Source organism: Haliotis cracherodii, unplaced genomic scaffold (assembly GCF_022045235.1).
Source record: "Haliotis cracherodii isolate W230 unplaced genomic scaffold, xgHalCrac1.p SCAF_16, whole genome shotgun sequence".
Taxonomy (NCBI): domain Eukaryota; kingdom Metazoa; phylum Mollusca; class Gastropoda; order Lepetellida; family Haliotidae; genus Haliotis; species Haliotis cracherodii.
Window position 1 is genome coordinate 973,669 of NW_027266271.1, and position 13,420 is coordinate 987,088.

The 13,420-nt window shown below is 38.9% G+C and overlaps 1 protein-coding gene across 1 annotated transcript in view; it reads right to left on the reverse strand.

Moving 5' to 3' along the window:
- The window catches only part of LOC139463725 (outer dynein arm-docking complex subunit 4-like), a 220,632-nt gene that overhangs the window by 51,919 nt on the left and 155,293 nt on the right, over window positions 1-13,420 (reverse strand). Inside the window, exons 9-10 of the mRNA XM_071244976.1 lie at window positions 5,369-5,565; window positions 2,200-2,403 (exon numbers count right to left, since the gene is read on the reverse strand). Of these exons, the coding sequence (XP_071101077.1) occupies window positions 2,200-2,403; window positions 5,369-5,565 (401 nt within the window). The remainder of the gene's footprint in view (window positions 1-2,199; window positions 2,404-5,368; window positions 5,566-13,420) is intronic.

Sequence of the window (13,420 nt, forward strand, 5' to 3'; positions counted from 1 at the left end):
AAGGAAATATTTTTTCTTGATGCCCGAACTAGAAATATAATGAAGGTTATTAAATATTGGTTCATGTAGCTCACTTTCTGATGATCTCATGAAATTGTAATAACAATAACTTCGCAGATTCGCATATGAATAGCTCTGTAGTATTACGAAAATGACGTGTCCCAGAACGTCCCGGGAAGTTCTAAACCCATTTCAGACGTCGTCCATATTTCGAATCTGCATATGGTTTGCTTGTACCAATGACGTCAAACGTAAGGAACCGCTTGCGAGACATCACCACATGTGTCCCAGTGTGTTCTTAAACCATGTTTGACTTCTACCATGTTTGAATCCTTAAATGGTTTACTTGTACCAACATCGTCGCTATGAAATTGACATGTGCAGGAGCATCACAGGGTGTTCTAGATCCCTTTCCAACTTGGACCATGTTCAAATCCTCAAAGGGTTTGCTTGTACCAATGCTGTCAAATGTAGGCACTGGTTGCGGACATCGCCGCTACGACATTTGCATGTGCCGGGGTGTCCAAGGCTGTTCTGAACCCATCCCCGACCTTGAATCCTCCAGGGGTTTGCTTGTACCATCACCCCAATGAAATAGGTGAGTGCCAGAGTGAACCAGAGTGTTCTAAACCCATTTCCCACCTAGACAATGTTCAAATCCTCAAATGGTTTGCTTTTAACAATGCCATCAAAAGTGAGTTATGGTAGCATTTAGCAATTGGGAAATGAAGTACCAAGTCAGGGAGCCTGACTGCCCAATCCCGATAATTGCCTCTGAAGGCAAACATGGGTTGCTGAAGACCAATTCTAACCCTCATCTTCAAGGTCAGTAGACAGTGAAAGGGGAATAATCCTAGAATTTCTGAGCGCTTCATTCAGTATTTTGTACTCAAATGATAGTTTTTGCCTAAAAATCAAATATTACCACCAAGCGGTGGTACTTTCACCATGCAAACCAAGGACAAAAATGAAGTACATATAGAACATTAACTTGTTAACTTTCAACGGTTTCTATCAAGAACCTTACAAGATATATCTGTAACTAAAAAAGATATCCAAAATCGGCTAACAGGGTTTGATGTGTAATGTATGGAGACAATTCTCAGAAAGTTTGAAAACATTTCATGCATTTGATTCAGATGAGTTAGGATTTGAAGACATGTCCCAAAACACATTGTGAAAACCTTGAATCCAATATGACTGCCAAACCACCTAACCAATGACCAAAGTTAAAGAATATAAAATGTCAATCACCTAAAGCAGCAGACACATGCAAAGTGTGAAAGTAATCGGACAAGCGGTTGTGGAGCAATAGGGCAGAATAAACATTCAAAACCTTTAGTTATCTGCCCTTGGTCGTTGGACCTGCGGCCTTGGGACTTTTTGTGGGAACTAGAACTCAACGGTCTACATATACACATACAAAATTTGAACGGAATCGAGGAAGTGGTTACTTTGCTAGCTCTGGTACACAAATCGGCAGAATATTAATAATAAATAATATTTCGGCCGATTACAATAGTGCTTCAAGCCTTTCAATTATCAGACAAAGTTACATCATTGACCATGTATATTGAAGCACTTTTATCACTTCCTGGGCTCAGTTGAAGGGTCAAAACTCATCAGATATTTAAACACTACAGACTGGAGTATGGAGACCTATTGTAGCAGCTCAGCTGATGTGTTAGTTATTAAGTACAGATGACAAAAAGCCTTGACTGATTCAGGACAGTTACAACAGTCTCATGTATTAGCATGAAGTGAAGTAATTGTATATGGTATATGCTATCACATTTAGATTTTAACCAAGATCTAGAACCTGAAATGGTTAAAGTATGTGAGAATCATCATCTGACATGATTGCTGATAGGTTTTATGCTGATGTAACACTGACTGCAGAGTGGAAAAACATCACACATAGCATATCATCTGTCTCTTGAAGTATCATTGTATTTACATCATTTCAAATTTATTTCATGAGGTCAAAAGAGACAATCATTCCTCTAAACCACGGAGGCAGACTTTAATGATAAGTATGGTATTCTTGTGCAATCGTCCCTTTTTCTCAGACCTGGAATAAGTTCTTGGAGTGTACAGTGCTGGCTGTTTGAATGTCTTAATGAGGCATGATGAGTTGGGTTATCTAAGTGCATGATATTCACAATGGTAGATATTTAGTGGTGTACTTGTCTGTCTCACCCATTTCTTTGTCCTGGCTGTTTTTCCTTTGTCTCTCATCTGCATCTTCATCTGGTTCATCCTTCACACCTCTAACTATTTTGTCATTAACATCTTCTAAAGCTTTCTTAATTGCCTGTTCGGCAGCAGAATCCTGCTGAGCCTCTGCCATCTCTAGCGCTCGCTCAAAGGAATCAGCTGCTGCCTGGAACTCGTTGCATTTCACTGAAAAATTATATAAATAATTAACTCGGATAACGACAGGAAGATTTACTGAAATATCTAGCCTGATATTGTTTGTGGTAGACCTATTTACAGTCACATTTAAAATATTACCTAGAGTGCCAGCATCTTTTTCACATTATAATGAAAATTGCAGGTTATTCAATTTGCAAAACATACACTTAATAAGAAAAATGAGTTCATTTTATCACCATAAAGCTATGTCACAAACACATTAATGTATCCCTACCCTAAGAGGTAGGGCTTAGCCTTTTGACTGTGCCACCAATACACATGTGTGCATCTGTTGGCTTACCTTCTGACTGTGCTACCAATATATTCATGTGCATCTGTTGCATTACCTTCTGACTGTGCCACCAAAACACACATGAGCATCTGTTGACATACCTTCTGACTGTGCCACAAATAGACACATGTGCATCTGTTGTGTTACCTTCTGACTGTGCCACCAATACACATACGTGCATCTGCTATCTTACCTTCTGACTGCGCCACCAATACACGTGTGCATCTGTTGTGTTACCTTCTGACTGCGCCACCAATACACACATGTGCATCTGTTGTGTTACCTTCTGACTGCACCACCAATACACATGTATGCATCTGTTGCATTACCTTGACTGTGCCACCAATACACACATGTGCATCTGTTGACATACCTTCTGACTGTGCCACCAATAGACACATGTGCATCTGTTGCGTTACCTTCTGACTGTGCCACCAATACACATGTATACATCTGTTGACATACCTTCTGACTGTGCCACCAATACACACATGTGCATCTGTTGCGTTACCTTCTGACTGTGCCACCAATAGACACATGTGCATCTGTTGCATTACCTTCTGACTGTGCCACCAATACACATGTGTGCATCTGTTGACATACCTTCTGACTGTGCCACCAATACACACATGTGCATCTGTTGCATTACCTTCTGACTGTGCCCCCAATACACACATGTGCATCTGTTGCGTTACCTTCTGACTGTGCCACCAATACACACATGTGCATCTGTTATCTTACCTTCTGACTGCGCCACCAATACACATGTATGCATCTGTTGACTTACCTTCTGACTGTGCCACAAATAGACACATGTGCATCTGTTGCGTTACCTTCTGACAATGCCACCAATACACACATGTGCATCTGTTGCATTACCTTCTGACTGTGCCCCCAATACACATGTATGCATCTGTTGCGTTACATTCTGACTGTGCCACCAATACACGTGTGCATCTGTTGTGTTACCTTCTGACTGCGCCACCAATACACACATGTGCATCTGTTGTGTTACCTTCTGACTGCACCACCAATACACATGTATGCATCTGTTGCATTACCTTGACTGTGCCACCAATACACACATGTGCATCTGTTGACATACCTTCTGACTGTGCCACCAATAGACACATGTGCATCTGTTGACATACCTTCTGACTGTGCCACCAATACACATGTATGCATCTGTTGACATATCTTCTGACTGTGCCACCAATACACACATGTGCATCTGTTGCATTACCTTCTGACTGTGCCACCAATAGACACATGTGCATCTGTTGCGTTACCTTCTGACTGTGCCACCAATACACACATGTGCATCTGTTATCTTACCTTCTGACTGCGCCACCAATACACATGTATGCATCTGTTGACTTACCTTCTGACTGTGCCACCAATACACATGTATGCATCTGTTGCATTACCTTCTGACAATGCCACCAATACACACATGTGCATCTGTTGCATTACCTTCTGACTGTGCCCCCAATACACATGTGTGCATCTGTTGCGTTACCTTCTGACTGTGCCACCAATACACACATGTGCATCTGTTATCTTACCTTCTGACTGCGCCACCAATACACATGTATGCATCTGTTGCATTACCTTCTGACTGTGCCACCAATACACATGTGTGGCATAACCTTCTGACTGTGCCACCAATAAACACTTGTGCATCTGTTGTGTTACCTTCTGACTGTGCCACCAATACACACCTGAGCATCTGTTGACTTACCTTCTGACTGCGCCACCAATACACATGTGTGCATCTGTTGACTTACATTCTGACTGTGCCACCAATACACACCTGAGAATCTGTTGACATACCTTCTGACTGTGCCACCAATAGACACATGTGCATCTGTTGCATTACCTTCTGACTGTGCCACCAATACACACGTGTGCATCTGTTGACTTACATTCTGACTGTGCCAACAATACACACATGTGCATCTGTTGACATACCTTCTGACTGTGCCACCAATACACACATGTGCATCTGTTGCGTTACCTTCTGACTGTGCCACCAATACACATGTGTGCATCTGTTGCATTACCTTCTGACTGTGCCACCAAAACACTCATGTGCATCTGTTGCATTACCTTCTGACTGTGCCCCCAATACACACATGTGCATCTGTTGCGTTACCTTCTGACTGTGCCACAAATACACATGTATGCATCTGTTGCATTACCTTCTGACTGTGCCACCAATACACACATGTGCATCTGTTGCGTTACCTTCTGACTGTGCCACCAATACACATGTGTGCATCTGTTGTGTTACCTTCTGACTGTGCCACCAATATACACATGTGTATCTGTTGCGTTACCTTCTGACTGTGCCACCAATACACATGTATGCATCTGTTGACTTACCTTCTGACTGTGCCACCAATACACACGTGAGCATCTGTTGACATACCTTCTGACTGTGCCACCAATATACACATGTGCATCTGTTGCGTTACCTTCTGACTGTGCCACCAATACACATGTATGCATCTGTTGACTTACCTTCTGACTGTGCCACCAATACACACGTGAGCATCTGTTGACATACCTTCTGACTGTGCCACCAATACACACGTGTGCATCTGTTGACATACCTTCTGACTGTGCCACCAATACACATGTGTGCATCTGTTGACTAACCTTCTGACTGTGCCACCAATACACATGCATGTAGTTGCCAACCCTCATCGTCAGCTTCCCTTGCAGCTGCAAGTGACTTCTCTCCATAATCTCTGGCATCCTCGTATCTTGATACTTCCAGATAGCACCTCCCTATTTCATGGTACAGCCAAGTCTTTTCTAAAGCAGTTTTACTTAGAGGCAGTTTTTTTTCCCATCTGCAAGGACATACATGAAGTGTTAACAGAGTAATGTGAATTACCAAGATTTATAAACATTTTGGCAAGACCTTATTCTGATCAATAGGACGAGGTTGAGTCATCTCATGCTGATAACACATGTGATCAGTTCTATGTCATATAACATTCTGGACTGATGAGTTTGAAGAAGGAAACAAATAGAAATCAAACAATAGTTATCTTTGTGCATAATTCTAAAGAGTTTCTATTACCTCATAGCCATAAATCCTGTTTTGAGGATGAATCACACAATAAAATCTTTAGAAATCCCCTTCACTTCCAGCTATCTAATAGTTTAGAGGAAAAGAGTATCCACCAATAAAGGCAACTGGACAAGCACAAGGTAGGAACTTCTTTCTAAAAACCTATGCAGATGCAAATATATTGGGGAGGTAGGGAGGGACTTCACCTGATGTAATAGAGGTAATTTTCCTAGAATCATACACAATGATAACTTTTTTTTTATCTATTGCCTGTTCTGATGGCATCACTCCAGTTCTGACATCACTTCCACCTATGACATTACTTCCATCTAGTATTGTATATGACAGATGATGAAGGTCTCCAAGAGCGTCCCGCTGCTTCGAGAGAGACAAAGGTTGGAATGCGTAAGGAAACTCGGGTTGCTTCTGCTTAGATGTGTCACTCTTAGCAAACAGCTTTCTTGTAGACCGTAATATAACTTCTCATAGCAGATGAATGATGATCTAGAACATCTGTCATAAAAGAGGTGATGACTGATTGTATTAACTTGGTCTGTTCATGGAGAAACTCTTGGGTCAAAGGTTTTGGGGGGTTCGGGATAAATAAGCAACCCCAACATTCAGCACCCTTACCTTCAGATCCTTGTGTTGGATTGAGGGAGACAAGACCCCAGAGCTCACCACCTCTTCCTTCAACTTGAGCTATGACCCATTATACATTCCAAACTATCTACTTATGTGAAAATATCCTTTCCTTAGTAACGATGACAGTTATAAAAACCCAAACACTCATGTGCTTAAACACAGAGAAAAGAATTCTTCTTTATATCAGGAAACATGTGACCTTTTTCCACCTTGCACTTGTGCAGTTGCCTTGATTGCCGTATACTAGTTTCCTTCCCAACTATTACATTGCTGGCAGTGTAGAGTGAGTGAGTAAATATTTCAGCCATATCGTGACAAGAAGTTATTTCTTAAAAATACATATATTCAGCTTTAATAGATAAAAACCTGATGGACAGTAAAATAACTAGAAAATCACAGATTAATATTTAAAACTAGCATATCACTATATGTAACAATACATAATAAAAAAGGGCTATAGATCGCCTGTAGCTGAAGGTGGATCAACATGTTAGGGTCCATGGGGACTTACAGTACTTTTGCTACCTGCATGGACCCTAGCCGGATTTACATCATCCCTTCAGGTTTTGGCAATTATTGTCACATTTAGCCAAGTTAAATGAACACATATTTTACAATTAAAAATGTGGCAGGAAAAAGATTCTCAGAATGACGTAGTCTTATATACCTTCTCAGTGGGACAATCATTTTACACTACTTCAACCCCATCAAGGGTACAGCCACTAATAATCCAAGTTAACTAATTCCCTTCTACCAAGTCTAAAAAGATTATTTATTAATTACAAAACATATGTTTCAAAATTCATTTCATAACTCTATTTCTTTTAAAAAAACAATAATTAAATTGGAACTAATACAATTAAAAAGATCCTAGGCAGATGATGATTTGAAATATTCAACCCTTGTGATGCTTGACCGTGATTCTCTCATCACAAGGGATGCAAAATTGAGGATCCTCACCTTTCAATACATAATCATAAGTATATCTGCTGTGGCCAAAACCACATCGCCAGATTACAACCTCTTCAAATCTGGACTGACAAAACCCAAGTAGGACATGTAACTGAAATTTAATGTAATTTATTGATACCTTCTTGGGTGTCCCACCTCTTTTTCATTAGATCTCGGATGTAACATCTGATCACAGGTTTATAATCGCTGTATGGAATTTGAAGTGGTGTCACAGATTTGTTGAGTGCTGCTTTAGCTGCAGCATCGGCCATTGTGTTACCAACAATTCGATCCAACATGGCTGGGTAACCAGCAAAAGACTGTGTCATATTGGCCTTTATTACTTGCCTTGCTTTCGCTCGTCAGATACCACAACTATTCATTCGTTTCATAAAATTGGTATTACACGGAAGCTCATTTAGTATTCTATATGTAGCAAGGATATTATGTAATTCAATGATGTCGAGTAAAACTGGATGCTGACACAAATTATTTTTAAAAGCCTGAAGACAGGACAGAGAGTCTGAAAAAATAATGAATTGCTGATGTTTAGACAGTTTGATATTTCCTAGAGCTGTTAAAATGGCCTTTGAATCAGCTGTAGAATGGAAGAGTGACTTGGTAATCTAGTCGATAGAGTTTTGGATCCAACGACAGTGGAGCTGGCAAGTATCGTATGTATTTTTTAACTGATTATATTCTTGTTGGTACTGTAATTGATTTGTTTATGATTTCTTAAGTTTGGTCAATTAGAGGTCTACTTGTCGCTTTACCAATTGCCAAGGAGGAGAAGACAGCAACCGGAAAGGAGATGTAGTTTCAAGTTCAATGTTAGCAGCAGAAATATAAGGTTTAATTCTTATTCCAGGTTAATTTTACTGTACAAATCCTCATGAAGGGGATTACACATACGGCTGTATGCAGGGTTGGAGTCATTGGAATGTAACTTTGTGATATACTGTAAAGATAGTTTAGTACGGCACTGTTTAAGTGATGGCTCATCGGCCACAACGTACAAACTGAAATTCTGAAAGATCCCAGAAGTAGTATAGGTAATGGGGGTTCTGGGCCACTTCCACTGGAACCAGATTTATATAGAGAATCTCACCCTCGTGTCTTTTGATATCAAATATATCAACACGAGTTGATAAAAGTGGAAAAATCCGAGGCTTGCCGAGGATTTTTGCCACTTTTATCAACGAGTGTTCATATATTTGATATCAAAAGACACGAGGGTGAGATTTTATTTATCATCCAACATCATTCTTTCAACTTTTTCAATTTGTAGACAGTAATTAGCAGTTTCTTCAGTGTAAAAAGTACTGCAAACAGCTTCAGTAGCAGAGCCATTAGTGATGTCATTTGATTGTGACGTCATGGTAACCAGTGATGTCACAATGGTCTGCAAAGCATTGTGATGTAATTTCATTGCAGCGATATCTACAGTGTAGATATCGCTTGATCTCATCCAAGCGATATCTCCTGTGGGAGCCAGTTTTGGATGATAAATACCTATACCACCACTACAGGGTGAATTTTTATGTGTAAACACTAATGCGATTCAATGATCGTCATGATTCGTATTAAAAGAAACATCAATATTAATTAATAATGGATAGAATTTACTTTATCATCCAAAACTGGCTCCCAGGAAGAAGTTTGATATTTTTACAACGAATGAAGTTCATCAGGCTGACCTCTTGTTTCTTCCCCATGATAAGGTAAGACGCAAAATGTATAAATACGCTCTAACCGTAGTGGATGTGGCTAGTCGATACAAAGAGACTGAGCCATTAACCTTGAAAGATTCAACAGAAGTAGCTAATGCACTGAGTCGCATATATAAACGCGGACCACTAAAATGGCCTAAGCTATTTCAAGTAGATCCTGGACGCGAGTTTATGGGATCGGTAACTAAACTGTTAACAAAGCACGATGTTGAAATCAGGTGTGGTGAAAAAGAGGCCCATCGTAGTCAAGCTATCGTTGAAAGATTTGATTGGAACGTTTGTTTGGCTATCAGTATGGGATCGAAATGAAATCGGAACGATTAAGATCAACCGAATTTGTGACACGATTATCAGCTGTTGTATCAGTGCTGAATAATGAAGTAACAAGATTAATCGAGAAGAAACCATCAGATGTGATTAAAATGAAATCCCTTACTTCCGAATCTTCAGCACCGAGGAGAGGCAAAGAACAAAAACTTCCGGATAGATTAAGCGCAAGATATTTATACCAGCCCGGTGAACTCGAAGGAGGCCTACGTCGCGCAACCGATCCGATTTGGTCCCTTAAGACATATAACATTAGTCGACTGGTTATGAAAGAAGGAGAGCCTATTCTTTATTATCTTAAAGATGGACCGGGCAGGGCACTCTTACGAGAAAAGTTGTTCATAGTTCCCGACGATACAGTATTACCACCATAACCATAAGCATAGGTAGTTACACCATCCTTATCAATCCAATTCTTTGTATCTAAGGGGGATAATGATGTCTTGTTCATTCTTAATCCATATATCCTATGATTGTAACTTCTTAAAGAGTTCATCTCGTGTTTGAATGTTCTACTGTTGAATAATGCTTCTTTATACGTTCGTGTTTGATATGCTTTTTTACCATATACTTCTTGACGCCTTTAGCTTTTCTTATCTCTCCATTATCGGACTTCTTTATAGAATACATCTTAGGTCTTAATCCGACATACTCCGCTATAGGGGTCCTAGCACATTCATCCTTCATCTTACCTAACACCTTTTTATTTACTACGCTGTGCAGTGGATTATCTTTTGGGTAATCACTCATGTCGTACATATCTATTTTTTCTGCCATATCTTTATACACATCCTCGGTTTGTATTTCCATCAACAAAGAATCTGTGTCGGTATATAACACCTCGCATCTATCGCCGTATTGCTTCTTAAGTTCGTTGTAATAAAAGTCATACATTAAGTGTTTTGACAAGTCAAGAATACTCATACCAACATACACCTGTCAGTTGAACTTTTTAATATACTCTTCTGCATATGCAACGCGGCTAAGTCGTTATCAAATATCTTGCTTCTGTTAAAAGCCGGACTGGCTATAAGTTTCCCGAGTCTTTCTTCCTCATTAGATCTGACTAATTTAACATCAACACGCTTCCTTAGATTCTCCATAGTTTTACCAAATACTGAGTTATTCATGAGCTTATACATATTCTTTTCGAAATCGCTGGTAGCTATCTTTCTTAAATCTGTGTTCAGACTTATATAGGGCTCAATCCAAGGGCTTTGATCAAACTTTAGAACTGTGTATTTTCTTTAGTTTCATACCTAACGATAGATATAACTGGAGATTTCTGTTGTGAACTACATGTATATATTTTGTCTTATCCATCAAATTTGGTACGAGTTTTTCTACATTGGCTAACCTTGTATTACCCATCAAGGAGTGTTGATATTCCGACATCCAATCTTTATTCACCATTAATCTTTCGGGAGCTAGCGGATAACTGTTATGGTCTTTATGTAACGAATTTGGATATTCCAAGTCAACTTCTAGTATGTACCCTTTATTCACATTGATATTATGGATATCATTCACTTCGATATCATCGACCCACTCAAAACCACCTGTGGGTAAAGGTTGACTCATAGCCCATCCGTATAAATTGTTGGCGTCGAGATATAATATGTGGGTGTCGGGTTTACTCGGATCATATCCTTCCACTATTTTATTATTAGCCTTAGAATACCTTTTAACCGCCATCGATATACCACCTCTTAATCCTTTCTCAATAAACAAGTGCATATCGTAATCGATGAGTAGTTTTAGTTCTACACCTGTCTTCTTCAACAATGCATCCCACGACTGGAATAGTACCATGCCGGGTCCAAGCCGTATTGTTTTAAACATGTCTTTCTAAATATCTCGAATATATCGGCGAGTAACAGTACATCGGTTTTTAAGTACAGATCATGATAATCGCCTAAATTCTTACAATCTGATTTATCCCACACCATTCAGAGTGTGTTCAAAGTCGGCATCTAGCTGTTATTTTAGATTCTGATAAGTTACTATAGAATCTTTCGTCGAATCTAGACCAATCATCCATATATTCGTAAGGATATAAACCTTTTCTCAGCAACAAATGACAAGTTAACCAATCAGTATATTTTGTTTTGTTATCGCAAAGTCATCGGGATTGTTCGCATTAGCTAAATTGTCCAGGGAAGATAATAGAAACTGTACGGAGTCTATGAATCTAAGCCCATTACTTTGCTTTATTCTAGGTTTCTAATCCTTGTCTGTATAATGTATAGGTTTAGTCAACGAGAATTATATGTATTTTTCCATATTATTAGGAATACACGTTAAACCGCCGTCGGTCTTTGAGATAGCTTGCATAATGAGATGAGAATCGTATCCTCTAAGGTTATGAAACACAACGGGGATGGGTATTGTTTGAGAATTCATTTTAGTTTCAAGTAACACTCGTTATGCGCGGCTCCTCATAATTACCCGTGACGTGGCAATGATCTCTTACAGAATCCCCATTCAGGGGTTTATTACAAACATGACAACTAGTTGACTTCTTATAGGCCCTCCAATCATCCCTCGTCATACACATGGGTTTCTTACGCGATAAATTTTCCCTGATTATTCTCTCTTTGTTTTGTAGATATTCTAGGAACTTTCCCGCTGCATCGGGACCTCTGTAAATCACGGGCGGGTTTGTTTTCCCATCATACCTTACAACTATATGTCCAAACCTTCAAGGAATATGTTCTTGAGTTTTGTACGTAAAACTACTATCAGTATTGCGTTCAGTATTTTCTATAGGTTTGATAAGCGCTTCAAAGTAGGCGTAAATTATGTACGGTATTGGCATTTGATTACAATAATGTTTAAATTTTAACATATTTTTTCACTCTTTAGGCATATTGATCCTGATAGCGGTCTGTCCAACACCTCTACAGTCTTCTTTATGCGCTTCTAATAGATCTTGTCTGCTGTACCCATGTAGGCATCTTTTGCAGAAATATTTCTTTTCCTTATGGGTTGTTTGATCGTATAATAGTCTGCTTAAACTCTTTATCCATGTATAATGATATTTACCATCTTTTTCGATCAGAAATAAATAGATTCTGGGAATATGTTCCGGAGCAGAGCTTATTCTGTGAAAAACAATTCCTTTAGAAGAATGTCCGAAAACATTTATAGCTAAATTATTTTGCTTTTCCACCTGATCAATTTGTGATATTGGTGTAGGTTCGTCTATACCATCAAGGTTTAGTCCATCGTTTTGGGGATAGCTAGAAGGTCTATCCGGATGTTTGTCTACGGGGAACAATGCAGATCTTATCATCATTCTGAAACAGTCATCGCCTTTATTTTTTACATTAATTATGGCTTTTTTCTTTTTATAATACGGGGGTAAATCTATATAACATCCACCTTTGAAAGGCATATAATTTGCTATATCTAAGGCGACACTTTTTTTATTTCTTGGTTTACGGATTTCAAACTCATTTCAAAAGTGAGGCAGGCCAATTAAAAAAAAAAAAAAAAAAGCCTCTCACATTTTTTTTACCTGAATTATGTCCTAAAAAGTTAGGTAGGTATGAAAAAAATATCCTGTCGTAATAAAAGTAAAATAACTCAATTTTTCAAGAACATTTTATTATATCCCTTGCACTCAGCTTATTCATGTCATGAGTGGAAATGCATGAAAAACGCTGCTATTTTGGCTGCAAATGCATGGGCAACGTTTAACTCTTTCAACACCAGCCAACCAGAAGATTACTGCTGTGACACCAAGTTCCCAGAGACTGTTGTGTGATAAATGAAACCAACATTTATCAATGAATTATCTGCTGAAATTAACATCTTTGCTACTACATGTTTGGCCATACACTATTTGAAAGGTCTAATTAATCCTATTGTTTATAAATATGAAAGTTATGTGTATTTCATTATTTAAATAATTCATGAACAACTAAATAAAGTTCGTTTTAAATAAATAATAATGTAAGCTAAAACATTCATAAC